Raw genomic sequence first — 21,620 nt, 5'->3', positions numbered from 1 at the left:
TGGCCCTGATACGGCCCTGATCTGACATGAATCTACTTGGATTGTCAACTGCTTGCTGGATTGTGGCAAAAACCACACACATACATCCTGTAAATTTTTTCAGTCACTAGCTCAGCCACCTCCTCAGAAGAGAACTCTCACTGCTGAAGGCCATGAGCCGCTAAGTACAGGCATCTTTCATCAGTCCAGCTTGAACACCATAAAGACTTTTTAACTGGAGGATTGCCTTAGATTTATTTCTCCCATTCTCTTCATTGAATTTTTCCCCTTGACACTTAAGAGCACCTGACTCAACTTTTATTCTAAAGATTTGTTTGATATAATTTCTAAATCAACTATCATGAAAGTTCAAATTAAAGTCCCACTACGCCACAAGGCCAGTGACTACTAAAAGTTCCACCATGTCATAAGACCAGTGAATACTAAAGGTCAACTGCGTCACATGGCAAATGACTACTGAAGCTCCACCACGTTACAAGGTCAATGACCACTGAAGCTCCACAGCGTTGCCATGCCAGTGACTAATAAAGTTCCACCACCTCACCACTCAAGGCTAGTGAGTACCGGTACTAAAGTTCCACCACCTCACAAGGCCTGTGAGTACAAAAGGACTCCAGATACAAAAGGACATCAGAGGTGGGGGTCAGATCCGATCACCTGTTGACTTCATATGAAAGCCATGAAAGCTCTCTGTACTGCATACGTCAGAGGAAACTACAGAGGAAACTTTGTGTGTCTGTAGTCATCTTCCGGCCCTTTGGGAGTGTGGGCTGAGGCGATGGAGCAGGGAAGCTTTTGACTGCGGAGGATGATACATCACATGCCTTGAGTTTGCGTCTCAATGGGCCCTTCACAGGATGAGATGACCATTACAGGCCAATCTGCTTGCTTCAAGGACACTCTCGACCGGATGACTAAGCAGAACTGAGCACCGGTGCCGATTTTGGCTCGCCGTGACTTACAACAGCACACTCACAGATACGATGATGGATAGCTGTTGGCGAGAAGCCTCCGGCGAGCGGAGCTGTCAGAAGACGCCAGGCTCCTCCACCTCCACAACGCAAGCGTGATTGATAATGATCTCAAAATGCATCTTCCTCCTTGTCTGTTGGCGCTCACGTCCTTTTCTGCCAGGTGTCCTTTTAACAACGTTGAGCGTAGCAACGTAGACATCACGATGGCATGACGCCACTCCAGGCGATGAATTTTCCTCTCCCGCCTGCGACAAGGAGCACTCGACTAATTAGCGAACACCCGTCCTAGCTCCTAGCCCATAAGTGTGTTGATGAGAGGAAAGGCATTGTGTCTGAGGCTTCCTGTTGCTCGGAGAATAATAATCCTCCCATGTAATTGCACACACAGGGAGACCATGGGGATTGCTCTCCAGATCCCCAACAAGAAACCGAGGGCTGAACACCCACAAACAGACACTGGCTTTCAGCAGGCTGGCAAAAAAAAAAAAAAAACTTGTGCAACTTTTTAGAAGGATTTTTCATGATTCATTAACTGCAATTTGCACCCTAAAATTTCTGAGTGTAAAGGTAACATCGTTTGAACCATAGAGCGGATGAGGTAATGAAATTACTCTATTGAAAGAATGCAGTAAACGGTGAGGCTCAATAACACACAAATGTGAACAGTGGGTTGAGTTTGTGGTTGCCGTGTAATCAGAGTGGATATACAGTATTTCTAGATACATCAGTCACGGTGTTCATAGTGCATGCGCACCATTTTGGATTTGTTAATGTGATTTAATATATACTCTTTGTATATTCTTGGCCACACTTTTACTTGTGTGTACATACTTGTGTACGTGTGGGTACGTGTGTGTGTGTGTGTGTGTGTGTGCGCGCGAGTGTGTTTTCTTCTCCTGACCTGGACACGGCGTCATGTTGCACTCCTGGTACTCTTGCGCGGGCCCCAGGCAGCTGAGGCCTCCGTATTTGGGCTTGGGGTTGGTGCAGGTGCGCTTGCGGCTGCGGATACCCTGGCTGCAGTCACGACTGCACTGGGACCAGGAGCCCCACGCTGACCAGCCACCGTTCACCGTCAGGCCTGTGATACGGCCAGAACGCAGGAGGTCACCTGAGGGTGGGCGGGGGGAGAGAGAGAGGGAGAGAGGGAATGAGAGAGAAAGAAAGAGTGAGGGAGAGGGAGAGAGGGAAGAGAAAGAGAGGAGGGAGGGAGGGGAAAGACAGATCGACTTTTATTTAACAAAACCCCTACTTAAAAAACATTAAAAATCAACTTAACAATCAGCAGGCTTGCAGATGCAGATTGTAGCAAATGCCACTCAAACATAAGCAAATGTTTCCCCCACTTTTAGCTGGCGATATATCCAGTCCCATAAGAACAACAAGTTGTTGACTGACTAGCAGAGGTTCATCTAAATCAGGCACATTTAAAACGCTAAGAGAATTCCCAGACTCATATCTATTCTAGACACTGCTGCTCCCTTGGAGCCTTTGTTAGCAAATATAACACTTGAAACATGGAGAACATTATGGAGAGTATCAAGCCTTGTTCTGTGGCACAGGGACAGGAAGTGGCCTGGGAGTTGCACCACGGTCATAACAGAATGTGAGCCTCAATTGATATGGTGAATGCATAAAGAGTCCCTGGTCCACTGGTGCTTTGTATTCCTTTTCCTGCTTCAGCTGAAGGACAGAGTGTTTAAGCAGTCACATGCTGACATTTGTTGGTAGAAGCAACCATGGATGGGGGGAATAGTTTGTGTTTGTGTGTGTGTGTGTTGTTTTTGTGTGTCACTGCATGTGTATGCTCCTGTGTTTGTATGTCACCATGTGTTTGTTTGTATAGACCCTTTCAAGAGAGTTCCATTATCAGCATCATAGTTGGCCCCACAAGACTTCCTTTTTAACATTCCATATGTTATCTTAATGCAGAGGAAGTAGATTGGGACCCAAATAGAATGTTCAAGCATGATTTTGTTTTTATTGTTGAAAGGGTCTATATGAGATGTTTGTTTGTCACAGTGGGTGTGTGTCTGTATGTTTGTATGTCACAATTGGTGTGTATGCACCTGTGTACAGTGAACACAGTGTACCTCAACAGCGAGTGTGTGTGTGTATATGTGTGTGGTGTGTGTATGTGTGTGGTGTGTGCATGTATATGTGTATGTGTATGTGTATGTGTATGTGTGTGTGTATGTGTGGTGTGTGTATGTATGTGTGGTGTGAGTGTGTGTGTGTATACCTCAGTGGTGCTATTGTGTATCTGTGTCTGTGTGGGTGCTGACAGCCGCTCGGAGACTCCTTATTGATTCAAGTCATGTTGGAGGATTCAGGACTCGGCAGCAGCAGCAGCAGCAGGAGCAGCAGCAGGAGCAGCCTTGGCTGTGACCTACCCTCTTTATCCTCTGCCCACACCAGCACCCTCTCCTCCACCCTCATCAGACTCTCTACACTCCATAATCTGCTCACACCTTCAAAACAAAAGGGCCACTTCCCCCACATGCCAAACGGCACACCACAACTCCTCAAGTGAACCTGCAAAGCAAACTCCTGCTGGAGAACATGCGGCACTCCTGTCAGTAGGTTTACATGCACAGTAGCACAAGTCGAGCTACAGTTATAGCCCAGCTAGGTCATTTGACAGGACTGCTGCCCTTGTCAGAGTATTCATGCACTGGAGGGGAATCGCTTTATTGACCGAAGTATGCATGTATTTCTCTGCTACGCTAAATGGTGATTTGCTCCCCTTCCTGTTCACAAACAGCAAAACAGTCCATATTAGCTTCATTAGCTTGCTGACTAGCAAACTTGGCATTATTAATCTCTTTCACTCTGTCCTGATGTGCCTTAGCTCTTTATCTGTTCTGGAAATACGTGGGTCCTCTTAGACCATTCTTAATAAATGAGTGCTTTATTATATAAGTATTGATTTTTGCATTAGAAAAAGAGACTAATTCTTATTCTATTACAACACCATCACAATGGTTATTCTATCTCCAAAGGCCTTAGAAACTTAGAGCCAAATGTGGATTTACCATGTCCTAGATTTGCGCGTGTGTGTGTGTGCGTGTGTGTGTGTGCGTGTGAGAGAGAGAAAGAGACACGTCCTCCTTCCTCTTGGACAATCAGATCAAGGCTTCTTCTCTCTCCAGGGAAAAAAAGAAGGACTGCATCATGTCATCTATAATCCAGAAAATTAATCACTCACATGGATTACGGCGCTCAACTCAGACACAATTCCCTGAGCAATGGAGGCTTTGTCAAACGGTCGCCATGGAGCAAAGTGGAGTGTCGGGAGTGTCGTGGGCGCTTATTAAAAGTTAGTGAGAGGGCAATTAAGGGCTGCTCCCTGATGAATGTGGGACGGGTCGCGCAACAATGCACACAGAAGATAATTACCGCAACATCCGCGTGTGTGAACATCGTAGGTTATCAGTGGTGACCGAGATACAAATATGAGCCCCCCCCCATCCACTGCCAACGCACCCCGTGGCTATGTGTGATTCAGTGCCTGTCGGTGGATTTATAAATCAATATATCTGGCCCCACAACCTTGGCTAATGAGAAAGACAGAGGTTTTCCTTTGTTGGCTCCTTCATATCTGTCAAGGGGTTCTGGAGGTTGGTCAAACCCATAGCCTGGCTCCAGTGGGTAGAGATAGGTGATGCAATGCTGTTTGGCTCAAGAGAGGCAGTGAGAGGCTGGTCTGTGGGGATGAGATTGTAAACAGCAGTGGTGAAACTCATTCGACATATCAGCCAGTATCCTCGAGGAGAGGGGGGGAAAAGAAAACCCCACGAGCCGTTATTGAGTGGAGGGCATACGGTGGTGAGGGCAAGTAATCAGTTTTTTCTAGAAGCATCTGGCCTTCTACTGTGAGCGAGAGGTCGGGATCAGGCCGAGGCTGTCCCCTTGACATGCGATTTTGTTTCTCTCAGGAAGAATGGTGGCATCTCTCTCGGACCGCATAGAGTCAAATTACACCCGCCTGCGCCATCATTAGTATTGTTCTCTGGCTCATTCTACTTTTGATATAGAGCGGGGATAGGCCTCAAGGTCCACACACAAAGCCTTTGAGTTTTGGCCAACATTTTTAAAAAATGACATTGGCATTCCTCCTCAGGACAAAACCTACATTAACGCCACCAAGATCAATTGGTATTGTCCAGGAAGCACAACTGCAGCAGTTTTTCCTTGAACATTTCTAAAACGATTTGCTGATGTGCTGGCACAGGTGAATGAATAAAATATTCTGAGCTCATAAATTAACTGCAGGACTCATTAGAAGTGGTCAAAGTTTTCAGTGAAATTTGCAAGCAATTAACTGATAGCCGTCAACTGAGCTATGAGCAATGGAAGTTCATCAGGTGCTGCCAGGACAGTCTCCTAAATCTAATTAACTTATGTCAACATCAGCATACATACCAGCATCAGTACAAAAGGAAAAGTCTTGTGTCAGAGGAAAGGGTTCAAACTAGGAAGCTCAGATATCCGTCAATTCCCATTTTTCCTCAGAAAAAAAGATCAACACGGAGGCTTATCTGCAAAAAGCAGATTTGGATTTCAACTTTGCTAAGGGAAGTAACTTCAAATAAACGTTCCATCTTAAAATGTCACCGACGTCTGATAGTCTGGCTGCTTTGACTTTTGAAAAATATTAACATCAGACACACAAAGGGGGCACAAAGTATTAAAAGCTGATAAAGTGACTCATATCTGTAACGTCCCATGATAAATATGAGGCAAAGGCCTCAAAGGGGCTTTTCTTCACACTGCATTACTTGTAAGCGTATTATTGGTCTATGCATGCAAATTATACCGATATACATACCACACATAACTGTAAAAGATCAGATTTCATGTTCAATTTTTTTTTCTAGAGGCCCAAAGTAGTTCACCAATGAATCACTAAAGAAAGAAAATCTGAGTCATGCTAACAGTATGTGGCCTTTCATCTATCTGTCATGCAGTGTTATAGATTACAGCTTACACGCAGTTACCTTTAACCTACTGCATTTACATCTACATAACTCCACTTGGCAAAGACTTTCATTCTTCGAAAAATATGATATTTGATGATATTTGATCAATATGATTACAATGCTTTTACATTCATTCCATTATTGCTATATATTTTTGGGACAAAAGCGTCTGCCAAATCCCATAACCATAACCATAACCATAACTTTCCATGAACCACCATCACAACAGGAGCCCAATCCTCTCTGTGTTCCAGTGTTGCTCTCCTGGTTGCCGTCCTCAGCCGCAGCTCCATGTAGTTACCCCCCGAGTCTCCACATCAGTTCTGTGTCACGCTGCTTTAGTGCCTCCTTTCAAGCGACTGTAGCTTATAGATTCAAATCGATAAGGCGAGGCCTGGTGGCGAAGCTTAATCTTTATCAAGTGGCAGTCCATTCCTTTCAGCCCGCTCATCTGCTCTTCTCTCTGGCTACTCTCTGGCCGCGTCCCGACCATCAATACACACCCCCTTCAGGATGGAGGTAATTATGGGGGGATGTGGCCCTTGGCTTGATTTAAGTGAACCACTGGCCCCTGGGCCTGCGGAGAGCATTCATCCTGCAGAGGAGTGTGTGTATGAGAGGGGAGACGGATGGAGCGTGTGGGGGGGAGGGCAGTGGAGCGCCTGTGGATATCTGTCAGGAGTGATAGGCCTTTAAATGGGAAAGGGTGGTAATGTCAACACACACACACTTTCTCTCTCTCTCACCTTTTTAGTGGTAATCTCTTTCTTTCTCATTACATTCTCTCTCTGTCTCACCTCCCCTAACACAAAGACACACACACACACACACACACACACACACACACACACACACACACACACACACACGCACGCACACACACACACACACACTCTCTCTTTCTTACTCTCTCTATCCATTCATTTTGCTTGCAGTCCCCCTCTCTACCCCTTTCTCTCCACCTCTCTCCACAGGCAGACAGTGAGACTCTTTTGGGTGGGAATGATGTGTGTGGTGGAGACAGTGGCAGCCATTACTGTAACAGCTCCAGCAGGTTTGTTTGTAACTGATATAGACTGATCTAATTTCCATTTAAAAAAAAAAATGTTTTAATTTCATTCGTCTTATTTGTACTAAAGTTTTCAAAGCGAGCCAGTCCCCCCCCCCCCCCGCCTCCCTCTTTCTGTCCTCTGAGGTCAGTTGTGGCCTACTCAGCGTGGGAGGGCATAAAAGCACTGGACTTCTTTACTATATCATGGTATTGTGTTTTAAAAGAGGTGCACGCTGTCATGTTTAGTGTCAATGGCGTCATTCTCTTTACACTTCCAATTAGTGCTCCTCTAATTTGCGTCACCAAAGACAGCCTTACTGCACCCACTGGCTCCCCAATAAAAGTCACCGCCTTTTCTGTAAATGGGAAACTCAGTGTTTCTTTTTGCTGTGGAACAGTTCCAATTAACACATCTAATTCTGCCTCTAATGAACCACACAGAGATTTTCCTTTATTTCTTCCAATTTACATTGAAAGCTCCTTTTAGAAGCGGCAACAAAAAGGGCTCAATGAGGGTATATGTGATGTGTGTGTGTGTGTGTGTGTGTGTGTGTGTGTGTGTGTGTGTGTGTGTGTGTGTAGGATTTTTTACTCAGACTAAATTAAGTTGGCTTATGTCAGTTGGCTGTTGGCTTCTGTTGGTTCACATTTACCACCCCATGTTTTTTTTGCATCAAAAGCTTCACTGGCGCCAAAGACAAGGTGGTGACGCAAGCTATGCCAGCTGTGTGGAAATCATTATGTTGTGTGGCTGTGCTTCGTTGAAAAAGCCTCCCTGCTGGGTTCAGGGCCTACAGGGTGGCACTCGTATACCCGCTGAAGGTCTGCCCGAGAAACAGGACCCCCTGTCAGAACTTAGAGCCCCAATAAACAAACCAGCGACTTAAAGCTTCACCCTTATAGCTGTTCTAGCTGCTGCGGTTTCTCGGTTATCCGGAGGATGATGCTCCCCTTCCTCCCGCCCTGCTGTTCCTGATAAGCTGCACATCAATTAGCAGTGTGTTTATTAGTGTGTTTACCACCTCTAAATCAGGAAATGAGAGATCACAGCATGGCAGCTGAGGAGGAAGTAGCTTGATGGGGGGGGGGGGGGCTGTACAGCGGCGGCGGCGCCGTGATGCCATGCCTTGGGGGAGGCTGGGTTTTGTTTTTGTTGATTTTTTTTTTTGCCACGGTCCGGAGCTCTAGGGCGTCTCTATGGATTCCCCGTTCATTAACACGCTTGTTTCAGCTCAGCAGTACAGAGAGGAAGAGAAACAGAAAGAGAGAGAGAGAGAAAAGAAGAGAGAAGGGGGGGAGAGAAGTTTAAACAGATAGACAGAAGGAGGGAGAGAAAGGTAGGAGGGAAGGAAGAAGAGAGAAGTGAGAGAGAGAAAATAAAGGGAGAGAGAGAAAAAGAGGGAAGGAGAGCATGAGGACTCAGAAAGACTTGCAGTCAATAAGAGGAGGGGGGTCATTTACACAGCGAACTCAGGAAGCTTAGAAAACAGCTGTAATGGGTCTACATGGACCAGCAAATCTGAGGGAGGACATGGATGTGAGGAAGGGAGAGAATACAATGAAACGACAAAAGAAAACAAAAGAAGAATAAGAGGAAGAGGGAGAAGAAAGTAGAGTAGAGAAAGAGTGACAAAATGAAGAGAAATGAGAGGAAAGGGAGAAGTGAGAATCGTCATTAGATTACAGGAGAGGAAGAAAGAGGAGGAGGAGGAGGAAGGGTGGAAGAGTAGGAGGGAGAAGGAAAGAGAGAGAGACAGAGTGAGAGTTTGAGTGAGCGAGAGAGAGAGAGAGTGAGCGAGAGTGATAGAGAGAGAGAGAGAGAGAGAGAGAGAGAGAGAGAGAGAGAGAGAGAGAGAGAGAGAGAGAGAGAGAGAGAGAGAGAGAGAGAGAGAGAGAAAAGGAGGGGCTGTGAGATCTCACCATCCGTGGAGCAGCCTGTAGAGCCGTCGCTGGAGCAGTAACGCATCTCGATCCGCTGGCGGCCCACCTCCAGCAGGTTGGGGTCGGGCACGCGCGCCTTACACGTGTAGCGGAAGCGCTGCTCGTAGTGGCCGCCGTTGTCCGAGATGTTGACCGGAGTCCAGGGCGTCCATGGGGTGGTCTTCTTGAGGTCTGGACAAGGAAGGGTGTTGCAGGACTGGTACTCCTGTAAGGATGAAGGTGATGAGAGTTGAGAGAGAGGGCGGGAGAGAGGATCTTGGTTGCTCAAATTCTCCCTATTTCAAAATAGAAGATTAAATGGTCTATTAATGTGGACAGCTTCTGAAATATTGAACTGTGATACGGTAGTCTTCATAAGGCTTGATTGAACTTGAATTTGAAACTGAATGAAAAAAAAAAGCTGTAGATTACCTCCTCATATCATCATTTCATATCATCATGTGTCATCATTTATCTCCACCATCTTATATCACCATACGATAATAAGTATAGCAACAAAAATCTACAGACATCAGTTACAGAGGCACTGAATCAAACATGGCATCAAAGGGGTCAGGGCTGCCTCCTCAACATGGACAGTAGAGAGAACACATAAAGCATTACATCAGTCCAGCCTGTAAAAGAGATCACAAGCCCAGCATCAGTCATGCCTGCGAGACCAAAAGCCTGTGTCAATCATGCAGAAACCTCCTGTGGTGAGTGTGTGTGTGTTGTGTGTGTGTATGCATGTGTGTGTATCTATATGTGTGTATGTATGTTTGTGTGTGTGTGTGTGTGTGTGTGTGTGTGTGCGTGTGTGTGCATATATATGTGTGTGTGTGTGTGTGTGTGTATGTGTGTTAAAACAAACTAAATCCCTGTGGTGTCATGTGGTGGGGTTTTTTTTGCTACCTCATACAAAATATGTCCATTATGCCCTTTGCTGAACATGGTGGGTCACAAACAAGCAAGGCTGAAAAGGTCATTGATAAAGTTTAATTTATAATAGAGCTTAGACAAGACAAGGCATGAAAGGAAGAGAGAGGTAGAGAGAAAAACGAAACAGCTGTGTGCAATCCAGACTGACACGTCCTTGCCTTGATGCTTGGCTTCTGAACAGCCTGTGGTGCGGCCTCACACCTCCACTGTCTGCCACCCCATGCAGCCATCAGATTGATCAAGATTCTCTTTGGAACTAAAGGGCTCTATCGTGCGTCCCAGCGCAATTGACTTTATATACTCGCGCTTTTGTCTTTCCTATTTTGCAGTCAGCGCATATTGGAATTTTCCCTCCACAGGTGCCTGTAAATTAGGGAATTTGATTGCGCCCGGGGCGTGTTCCGGCGCAAACGTTCACTGTTCATATTTTGCAGTTTCAGAAATTCACAATTCCGCCACAGACCAGGAACTCCCTGGTCTAAAGTCTGTGGCACAAATGCAGATGCTATTTTAAGAGCGCATGCATGACCACAGGCCTGCATGAATTAATGCGTTGCACACCAATCTACAGACATCCCTGTGCACAGACGGAAACATTCTAAGCCTTGATAATATTTGTCCATTTCCCGGTTTTGTTTATGCATTGGTGACCTAAAAATGTAGTAGCCTATATAGTACAACATCTACATGCAATATCTTTACAACAACAATGCCTAATTATGACCTATTAATTTGGACAACTTTATACAGCCCTATAAAGGCTAAAGTTACCTTTAGTTTTGTTCCAATTTACCGTTGTGTATGGCTTTAAACATCGCGTGCGCTTTAACATCAGCCTAAGCATTATTCCAGCTGCGCTAAGGTTTTAAGCACCACAATTTTGCCTACCTTGTTGTAGCCCATCTGAAATAACTCTAAGCTTTGTTATGTTCCCTCCATCCTTTCGTTATTTTCAAAAAACGTTTTATATCCATGATGGCCTTAAAGTCTTGAGTTAGTGAATTAGCTTAAATCAGCTTTTATGTGCTGTTAACCAGCAAATAGTACAAGAAAGCAGCAAGTATGGCTACAATTTCTGTAGTTGCTGGATCCATTCATTGTTATTCTCTCTCCTGCTCAAACGAATGTTGTGCGTGCATTAAGTTGATGATAAAGTGTTTACAAACTCTACTTAACAGAAAATATTGTAAATAGCCTACTGTCATGCAGTTAATGGGATATACTGTGCAGAGCTGAAAGTTAGGTCAACTTGGAAACTGTTTCTCACAGGCCGCCTGTGCTGCGCAACGCACACTTTGCTCCACTCATCTATACAACGTAGTTCCCATTTCGGTAAACCATACATAATTTCAAAGAAAAATATTACCACTCGAGGGAAATCAGTGTGGTGTCCATTAAGATGTGAAAAAATAGGCATAAATCTAGCGTACACATTTTCATCACGGATGTGTTGATGACATAAATTAGGAAATATTAGATGACTTAAGGAGACGTGATGTTGAATTGCATGCCGATGCCATTTAACCCAAATGCCCCAGCGGCAGCACGGGAGAGAAGAGATTAACTGACAGAAGATATGCATTGTCTATAGAGAGGTAATGTTAGATTACATTGTACATAGCAAAAATATCACCATGCATTCATAATCTCGTGATTCAGTGAAAGTGATCCCAAAACATCGGAAAGTATGTATTTGTGACAATTCTGTATTACATTTTGTCAAGAGGAAAAATCAATAGCTGACAGTTCCTAACTGAACAGTAAAATTATAGCGCTGTGAACGCTCCTGGCTGCGCCTGGCAAATATGCCACCATAATAGCAATCAGCTATGGAACAAGCGTGCCTGTTGTTAAAGGGAATGTGAGATGACGCCCTGATTGGTTTATTGTACGTTACGCCCAAACCACATCCATGATTATTGTAGCTACTTCAGACCACCCCATTTTAGATTTGCGTCGGGCGCAACAGTCAAATATCCCGCCGGTAAAATAGCATCAGCGCCCAAGATCCGCCCACAAAGTGACTTGCGTTTTGCGCAAAAACACTTCCGTTTCAGACCGTTAAAATATAGCCCAAAGAGTTCTACTGTAGAACACACAACCTACAGATGGGTTCTGTTTCATGGTTCAAGAACCCTGTTGATGACTCTTCATGACTTTTATTGTGATGTCTACTGTTCTTAAAATAAGAACGCGGATTGCACTTACTTTAAGAGGTCATTTTAGACAATTGTTTTGTTTCACTCTGAAAAGGACTCAAACTTTCTATAATCGCTATATAATCAACAAAAACCAAACATTTGGCTTCCTGCAAGACAGCATTTTTGAATGAAAACCAGCTGCCCATGCACGACTGCCCTACAACGTGTGACGCGTGCCCTTTCCGAGGAGACGGAGCCGTAAATTTAGTTCCTGCTTGGCTGTGTCCTCTTTTCAGTTCCCCTGAAAGTCCTTCAATCACTCAAGCCATCAGTGCAGAGCGATACTACACCACTCTCGCCAGGTCTACAGGCATAATGATCTAGAGCCTCTTCAAATATTAAAGGTTGCCATTTAGGCATCAGAACACACTCTGACATCAAAAATATAAATAGAGACAAGAGGGGCGTGTGTGTGTACGCATTTCTGTGTGTGTGCGTGTGTGTGTGTGTGTGTGTGTGTGTGTGTGTGTGTGTGTGTGTGTGTGCATGTGTGTGTGTGAGTGGAGGGTGGGGGGTTATGAATTGTGGGTAAGCGATCTGTTCATCTGGAAGGCGAAGGGTTGATGTGGCCATTTTTCCTCTATTTATTTATTTATGCTGAGTAGACCTTGAGTGATTGCCAGCCAGACCTTGACAAAATAAGATAAGAGTCTTCTGTGTTCATCCGTCAAGATGTCAGCACAGGCTGGAGGAGCAAACAGGCACACACACACACACACACACACACACACACACACACACACACACACACACACACACACACACACATCACACACATCACACACACACACACACACAAGCCCCTCTCGTCATACACATGTATCTTAAAACAAATACATTGAGGTAACAGATAAAGTCGGAACAGGGTTTGCAATGCAAGAGCAATAGGAAGAAAAGGAAGAAAAAGGAACCCTTCCATTATACACCTTGAAATCTATTACAGTAGACAACATTATGAAAATACATTATATTATGAGGAGATTTTCATGTCAATTTCATGACTGTTCTAACCTTCTACATTACTGTTAACTCATGTAATCAGTGAGTAGTCCACTTCCAGCACGGTTAGTGAGACCGATCTCTAAAAGCCAACCATTCCTCACGCTGTCGGACATGGCAGGCACCGTGGCCGTATTTTGATGTCCAGGCAGCAGACAGTAGCAGTGCTCGGCAGACAAATGGTTTCACACTTTCATGCGAGCCATCTACCAAGCCACAAATCAACACCCTGACAGAGGATACGTGTGACACTGTGTGTGTGTGTGTGTGTGTGTGTGTGTGTGTGTGTGAAACAGAGAGAGAGACCGAGAAAGAGAAAGAGTGGGAGAGAGAAGTGTGTGTATGCGTGCGTGCGTGCGTGCGTGCGTGCGTGTGTGTGTGTGTGTGTGTGTGTGTGTGTGTGTGTATGTATGTGTGTGTGTGTGTGTGTGTGTGTGTGTGTGTGTGTGTGTGTGTGTGTGTGTGTGTGTCTGTATGTGTGTGTCTGTGCGCTTGGTGATCGTGTGTGTGTGTGCATGTGAGAATTTCTAATGACAGGCTGTGAGACTTATCTCGTAGTGTGAAAATCAGTAGTGTTTACGTGTGGACAAGGACCATAATTGGAGGCTTCTTCAACAAAAGCACACATAAGGGTGTAATTTCTGAAAGAAGCGTTGCTGAGAAAGGGGGTTTATTTTTAGGTCTGTCTTGGTGATACTGCACTGTTTAGGAGTAGTAGACATCTGTCAGGTCTTTGTTCATTATCACGTGAGATACTCTAGATGAAGACAAGATTAAAGAAAACATACATTCTCTCTCACAGCAATGTGATCAAAAAGCATCTAGCGGTAGAACAAAAATAGAGATGGAGAGAAAAAAAGAGTATCCAACCCCCACACAAAAGACTCACAATGACTTTCAGAGTTGTGGCGCGTGGGTATGTATCAGCATATGAAAATCCCTTAATCTGTCTGGAGATGAAAATAAATTTGCAATAAAAAAAAGTTCACTTTGGGAAAACACTTTCCTGTGGGAAATAATCTTGCCTTTGATCCAGAAAATCCCCACCCCACCACAGCCCTCATCCACCCCCCATATGCCTTTGCATCTATGGAGCTAATAAAAGCACATTAAGGGTGGAAAAACAGGGGACCGCTGGCATTTCACCCTCAGTCGACAAACCAGTGCCTAACATCTCTGTGTTTCCGCGGATATTACCGGAAAGTCATAACTCTGCAGAAGGCAGCGAGACATGACGGCGGCCATGTGGGGACGCAGAATTGGATTCAATTAAGCAGCGGGCGGGTCGGCGCTGGATTCGCCAACTGGGGCTGTTCGTCCACATTAACAACGGAGCGAGACGGAGAGCGAGGCGCTTGGTGGCTGGAACGCTGATTGGGCGTTGCGTGGGACATCTGTTGGTGGGCTAGTCAGCACCCTGTAAAGCTGCGAGGCTTCTTTTTTCCCCTTTTTTCCCCTTTTTTCCGAGAGCACGAAAGCTTGGCAGGTTCCGACGTCCTGACACGCCTCCGGGGGGCAAAGAACATCATGTCTTTACACATCATCATTTCTAGCTCTCTCTCTCTCTCCCTCTCTAATGAATTTCTCATTCTCTTTCTTATACTCCAACTTTAATTCAATATGCTGTGTTGACAAGTAAAAGATGCACCTATACCTATAGGCATCAAACAAATCACTTAAAATAACCAGAATACATCAAAACAACCAACATATATAAAAATGTGTGTTCATTCAATGACACCTAAATACTGTTTCACTCATTCAATCCTTCCTTACACAGGGTTCTCAAACCCCTACTAACTTCTTCTCACTCCATTTTTACTTTTTCTTCACTTATCTCTCACTATCAGCCCATTTCATGCTCTCTGTTCTCTGCTCTCCTCCACGGTGGCCCTGGTGCCTCCCTGCCTCTGCCCCTCCACCTGGGCGCTGCTCTGCTCCCTGCCTCTGCCTCTCGGCCCTGTCAGGCTCCAGGTGCTTATTTGTCTAGGAAGTCCAACAGCAGCACAAGAGAGCATGTGTGTGTGAGTGTGTGTGTGTGTGTGTGTGTGTGTGTGTGTGTGTGTGTGTGTGTGTGTGTGTGTATGAATGTGTGTGTGAGAGAGAGTGTACAGGTGATGCATTAGCTGTAGTTGCTCTGCTCTGTATTGCTTTTCTAAGAGGCTGCTGTGGGGATGGAAGACTAGAGGTGGGTGGTGGGGGGCGGTGCGGTGGTCCACATGGGGGGGGGGCACTCTTGTTGTTCTTCTTGTTCGCTCGGCTCTGCTGTGCTGTGCTGACGTCCGCCACCTAATGATGAATTGGACCGGAGCTCTCTGGGGCTTCATAGACATCATTACATTCAATCCCACTGTTTATTTCTCCAGGGCTCAGGGAAGATTCAGCTCAAAATGTCTTTCTGCACGTGTGTTTCTCTCTCTCTCTCTCTCTCTCTCTGTATGTGTGTGTGTGTGTGTGTGTGTGTGTGTGTGTGTGTGTGTGTGTGTGTGTGTGTGTGTGTGTGTGTGTGTGTGAGAGAGAGAGAGAGAGAGAGAGAGAGAGAGAGAGAGAGAGAGAGAGAGAGAGAACAAGGGCCGTGTGTTGCAAGTGAGATAATAAGGGGAAAAGACAGATGGCTGAATGGAAAGACAGACATAGAAGTTAGAGTCTGAATGTGTATCATGTAACTATTGGAGTGAAGTACTGTATGTACTGTGTGCCTCTGTGTGTGTCTGTGTGAGGGGGTCATGTATGTCTGCGGGATGTAATAATGGACCGTGGTGGTGGTAGCCAGACGAAGGGATGGAAATGGAGACGAGTGTATAGTTCAGCGGCTCTATCAATCTCCCTCCTGTTACCATTGTCCCTGTGAGAGTCCCCTCCACACTGAGCCTCCTGTGGGCACTCACACAATAGCCCAGCCCAGGGAGCCATCAATTAACCCGGAGGCTGGGTGCACATCTCTCAACGCCTGAGACACACCACCTGCACACCAACACCCTCACCCACACCCTCACCCACACCCCCGGTGCCCGTCGCCTTGGCCTTACCAGGGAGACGAATGCGCTCCATAATCAGCACTGGCAGCGCCATGCTCCGGCAAATAAGGCCTGCGTGGGTTCGATAACACGGATCCGGCCCGCCCATGATGAAGGCTGTTGTTGATGAAGGCAAGAATGTTCCTCACCAAATCCCTCGGTTCTATTGTCGATCCTCCACTTCTTTTGGTTAACCAGAGGACCGACTCACTAAGGCCTGCTGAGCCTTGGCAGCTGGGAGTTCACTTAGAACCAGGGCTTTGAACCGGTTCAAGGAACGAAAACGAAAACCGGGAACTTTTTGTATTTTACAGGGAACAGAAACGAAACCGGAAACGTTATTATTTTTTATGTTCTGGAACAGGAACACTTATTTAAAAATAATGGTAACCGGTTAATACCGGTTTTATTTCGTTCCTCAAAGTTTTCATTGCCTAATTAACAAAAAAAAAAAAGTAATTATTTTCCTGCGCACGTTACCCTGACGGCTGAGGTTCACTTCCTGTGTGACATCACATCAGACATTCGCTGACTGAATGGAGAGAGAGCGGTGGATTACAAAGTCTCCACTCCACATCTTAAATAAGAGGTAAATTACGATCCATCGTTAATTAAAACGCTCATTCCAAACACAATACCAATAGCTATATTTGTCGACTCCACGTTAATGATGGACTAGCGAACATTAGGCCTACTGGATGGCCTTTCCCCCTGACAGCTGCAATTTGTTGTTGCCCGAGTGGCATAACCACGTGTCTTAATAATGTCGTTACGTTTGTGTGGAAATTTTCTCTTTTAACAATAAACTACACATTTGAAATAATTGTAGGCCTATTTAATTATTATTATTATTAATAATATAATTATTATTATGTAATAATGGTTGTAATATTATTACATTTGGTTTAAGCTGGATGAGAAAGATGTGACATAATTCTATAGCATTAAACAGCTGACAGGAACGAAATTAACCGTTCCGGGAACAGTATTTTTTTGTTCTAACCGGTTCGGGAACGTCAATTTATTGGTGGAATTCATAACCGGAAACGTTATAATTCTGTTTCTGTTCAGAACGAACCGATTAAAAAAAAAAATCGGTTCAAAGCCCTGCTTAGAACTCAATGCTCAATGGCGTGTCTATGATATGATGGGATGTGTACACACATGGATGAACTGGACACACACAGGGGGATATGTGTGCACACACACACACACACACACACACACACACACACATTGGACACACATGAGAATACCTGCACATACATGCACATCCAACACACACACACACCCCTAAACAGCCTTATTACTATAAGATCCATGCCTATTGAAGCAGGAAGCAGGATCCAGGACTTCACTGTTGGCTTATTCCTCTCAGCTCTTGGCCAACACGTTCGCTAATCTTCAGTCTTAATATGCGAGGACACGGCCAGCACTTTGCGGGCTGATAGATCGTAAATACATCATAAACCCTGATGCCAAGACATGAATGCAGTCTGGGGCTTTTTTCACGATGTCAGGGCATCCGCTTGCACAGACAATGTTATATTATGGGAGGCCTTTTTTTTTAACAGACGCAACCAGTCCAGTGTTTCGGACTATTACCCTTATTAAGTTTAATGGCAATTGCCCACACGTGTGTGTGTGAGATAAGAAGCCGGTCCGCCGTGGCCGCCAGCCTCGAAGCGCTCATCACCGCCGTCAGCGTTTCATTGTCCTCATAAAAAAACGAGAGGCGTATGCAAACACCTGCCCCTGTTTACAAAGTGAAATAAGTCATCGTTAAACCCCCGCTAACTTCCACTAAACCCTCCTCCAGAGTCCATCGGCAGCCTGGCTCCGAGGCAGACTGCTTATCCCACAGACCACTTCAAACGTGCGTGAGGATAGGGTGAGGGGGAGGGGAGGCTGGAAAAGGGAAAAAAAATGTTCTAGAATAATCTCGTCTCAAAATCACCATCCCAGTTGCTTCTCCCTGAGCCTGCAGGCGATATACGTCCTGCGCTCGGAAACAGATGTTAGCCATCTTCTGTCAATTAATACCTGACAAATACCTGCCCAATAAGACAGGTGGGTATGGTAATATTACACACACACACACACACACACACACCACAGTAATGCTCTGGGGAAGCAGGATGCACACAAACACACACACACACACAGAGCAGAGCCCTCTTGACATATTGGCAGATTTGCCTCCTCTGCTTTAGTGCTATTACACACCAGCTGGGTATTTACTCAGCTTCAGAAGGTAGCAATCATGATGATCAACATAACATAACACACAGGATGCACACACACACACACAAAATCTCTCTCTCCCTCTCACTCACACGTTCTCTCTCTCTCTCTCTCTGTCTCTCTCTCTCTCTCTCTCTCACAAACACACACACACACACACACACACACACACACACACACACACACACACACACTCCACTTCCCACCAGGACCATCCCACCAGATGGGACAGGAGGAGATGATTAATGCCATTTCTCCTCACTCACTCACATCATCATTTCCCAACTCCTGATTGACAAAGTAGACACCATTACCAGCACCAGCACCAGCAGCTTTCATTACAGACATGCTGCATGACACACCAGGCAATGGAAACATCCTCTACCCACAGGTCATGGGGGAGTCATCACAGAGAAAGGGAGTGAGAGAGAGAATGAGGGAGAGATAGAGAGAGAAAAAGAGAGAAAGAGAGAGACAGAGAAGGGTAGATTACAGCTGTTTAATTTCTAAACATGACGCCACATCTTGAGCGAGTCAGGCCACCCCAATCAGCGGGCCACAGAACTCGTCGCTATGCAACCCCATCCCATCGGCCACCTTCAGCTCCACCGCCTCACATCGCTTCAGTGTTTCAGTGCAGGAGCAGGCAACAGGGGAGTTGTCTTTCTCTCTCGTTCTGTTTCTCTTCTCCGCCTTGTCTCTCTTTTTTCCATTCTCTCTTTCTCTCGATCTCCCTCTCTCTCTCTTTTCCATTTTCTCCACCCCCCCCCCCTCTCTCTGCATTACTTTCTATCTTCAATTTGGTCTCTCTCTCTCTCTCTCTCTCTCTCTCTCTCTTCTGTCCTCTCTTTCTCTTTCTCTGTGTCGCAGCTTCCCAGGGAGAAGGGGCTGACAGAGACACAATTACATGTAGCCCCACCAGACAACCTCAATTAAAGTCTGTGCCATGGCACCGAGCGCGGAGATGATATGGCTGTGCTGATTTAAATGAAACGTAATGGAGAAGAGGGGGAGCAAGCACAGAAACGGCTGACCCCTGTGACCCCCACTTGCGTCCCACACAGCCTAGGACATCCCTCCCCAGCCAAAGACACTGGCTGTAATTGGCTACTTCCATGCTCATAATCTCCAGTGAGACATGTTATGTCGGCGGCAGAATGGTAAATAGGCTTTTTTCCAGAAGTGGTAACCCATTCTGGGAAACATGCTTGTGGGGCGCCCCTAAATACAAACACATACACACAACACACACACACTCTCACACACACACACACTGATGGGTGGGTGTGGGGGCAGCTGGTCTGGCAATTCATCAGGCAGAGGGCATTTTACATTCCAGAATATTTCAGGAATGTTGCAGTGGCTCCAAGGTCAGTAGTGTCACTCAGTCAGCTGAGTGTGTGTATTCCTCTGTGTGTGTGTGTGTGTGTGTGTGGTTCTCACTCTGCCAGACCCACTGAAGTGTCACATCCAGTGAGTGTATGTGTGTGGTGTGTGTGTGTGTGTGTGTGTGTGTGTGTGTGTGTGTGTGTGTGTGTATGTGTGTGTGTGTGTGTGGGGGGGGGGGGGGGGGGTGACAGCTCCACTGAGACTCTTTCCCAGCTTTCTCTTGAGCTGTCAGCGAGCTGCTTATGTGCAGGACAATTTGATCTGGCCCTATCCTGGGGCTCGCTCTCTCCTCACCCCTCTCTCCGCCCCATCTGCTAAGGGGCTCTGCTCTACTTCACCATAACAGGCTGATCCCTGTGCAGTGTGTGGAGAGGCAAAGCCGGATCTGGGCCAAATCAGAGCCAGACGTGAGCCAGATCCCAGCCAGACTCATTCAAGCCTAAGCCCCTATCAGGCTGGCACCACACGCCCTTCTCGCTGTCTGACCCATATTTCACCGCTGCTTCCTGGAAGGCAGGACACAAACGGACATGAATAGGTATGACTCCATACGAATGGTCAAATCCACTGAATCATGTCACCTGACCGTGGCGTATTTTTACATGCCGCAGAGTGGTGGCGGGCCTTTTTTCGGAATCGGAATAGCTCTGGAACAACACGGCCGACTCATCGCCCTGGGGGAATCTGAGCTGACGCCGGCATGACTGAAATTCCCCTGGCACCGCTGCTGACGCTTCCGCCGCCGCCGAGCTCCGCGCCGCGCCGAGATACGAGAGGATTAGCCGCCGTGCTTGCCACAGCATTATTTATAGTCCTGCCGGAGTAATACAGGTAAATATACAACCCACTTGCGCTGCGTAGACTAGACTCACAGCTGGCGTTAGCCCCCACAACAGGCTCTTTCCCTGCCTATGACATTACCTGGGCCTGGATGGCCGTGCTGGCAGGGTAAGGATGGGAACCATTCCAGGCTGATGTGTGTGTGAGGAATGTGATCTAATAATAACAGGGACAGCAGGGTCACTATGCAGGGCCCCAGAAATATAAGAGCTTTTTTCAGGGGCTGGTGGTGTAACTGTTTAACAAGACTCTTCGGCATGTTTATGGATTGTGTGTGTGTGTGTGTGTGTGTGTGTGTGTGTGTGTGTGTGTATGGGGGTGTGCGTGTGTGTATGTGTGTATGCTTGTGTGTGTACATGTGTGTGTGTATGTGAGGTATGTGTGTATGTGAGTATACATACAGTATCTGTGATTGTTTGTGTGAAGTACATCTGTATATATGTGATTGTGTGTGCATGTTGCTATATCTGTGTGTGTGTGTGTGTGTGTGTGTGTGTGTGTGTGTGTGTGTGTGTGTGTGTGTGTGTGTGTGTGTGTGTGTGTGCGTGTGTGTGTATGTGTGTGTGTTAGTTCTGTGTGTGTTAGCATATGTGTGTTACCTGGGTGCACCCTGGACACTCGTTGCCGTTCTCACACGTCCTCCTGCGAGACTGAATGCCCCCTCCGCATGGCACCGAACACCGTTCCCATGGCGACCAAGCTGACCAATACACATGAGGCGGGCAGGGCAAGTGTTCATTACAGTACCTGCAAGAGATCGCAAACAATAACATTAGAGTGTGTCTGTGTGTGTGTGTGTGTGTGTGTGTGTGTGTGTGGGTGGGTGTGTGTGTGTGTGTGTGTGTGTTTGTTCTTCGACACATACTCTCCAGTCAGCTTTTACTGAACTAATTAGGTGCTAAGATGTCAGGACTGGCCCCTTTACAACTGTCCTTTATGACTGATATGTGGCTGACCGACTCCAAGGCCTGCCACCCTCAGAGTGATTAGATAGTGATGAGTGGTCCAGTGTGGACTAATGTTGTCATGACACCAAAATTATGACTTTGATAGGATACTATGTC

The 21,620-nt window shown here is 46.1% G+C and overlaps 1 protein-coding gene and 1 long non-coding RNA gene across 3 annotated transcripts in view; one reads left to right on the top strand and one right to left on the bottom strand.

Annotated features, from left to right (window-relative positions):
- sema5a (sema domain, seven thrombospondin repeats (type 1 and type 1-like), transmembrane domain (TM) and short cytoplasmic domain, (semaphorin) 5A) overlaps positions 1–21,620 on the bottom strand; it is a 115,992-nt gene that overhangs the window by 8,954 nt on the left and 85,418 nt on the right. For both annotated transcript variants that reach the window (XM_042068346.1, XM_042068345.1), the window contains exons 15-17: positions 21,156–21,303; positions 8,928–9,153; positions 1,876–2,085 (exon numbers count right to left, since the gene is read on the bottom strand). In XM_042068346.1, coding sequence (XP_041924280.1) covers positions 1,876–2,085; positions 8,928–9,153; positions 21,156–21,303 — 584 coding nt within the window. The remainder of the gene's footprint in view (positions 1–1,875; positions 2,086–8,927; positions 9,154–21,155; positions 21,304–21,620) is intronic.
- LOC121688633 overlaps positions 20,109–21,620 on the top strand; it is a 16,627-nt gene continuing 15,115 nt past the window's right edge. Inside the window, exon 1 of the long non-coding RNA XR_006024640.1 lies at positions 20,109–20,547. This is a non-coding gene — a long non-coding RNA (uncharacterized LOC121688633). The remainder of the gene's footprint in view (positions 20,548–21,620) is intronic.

Source organism: Alosa sapidissima, chromosome 17 (genome assembly GCF_018492685.1).
Source record: "Alosa sapidissima isolate fAloSap1 chromosome 17, fAloSap1.pri, whole genome shotgun sequence".
Taxonomy (NCBI): Eukaryota; Metazoa; Chordata; class Actinopteri; order Clupeiformes; family Clupeidae; genus Alosa; species Alosa sapidissima.
This window is presented reverse-complemented; position numbering and strand designations above follow the sequence as displayed.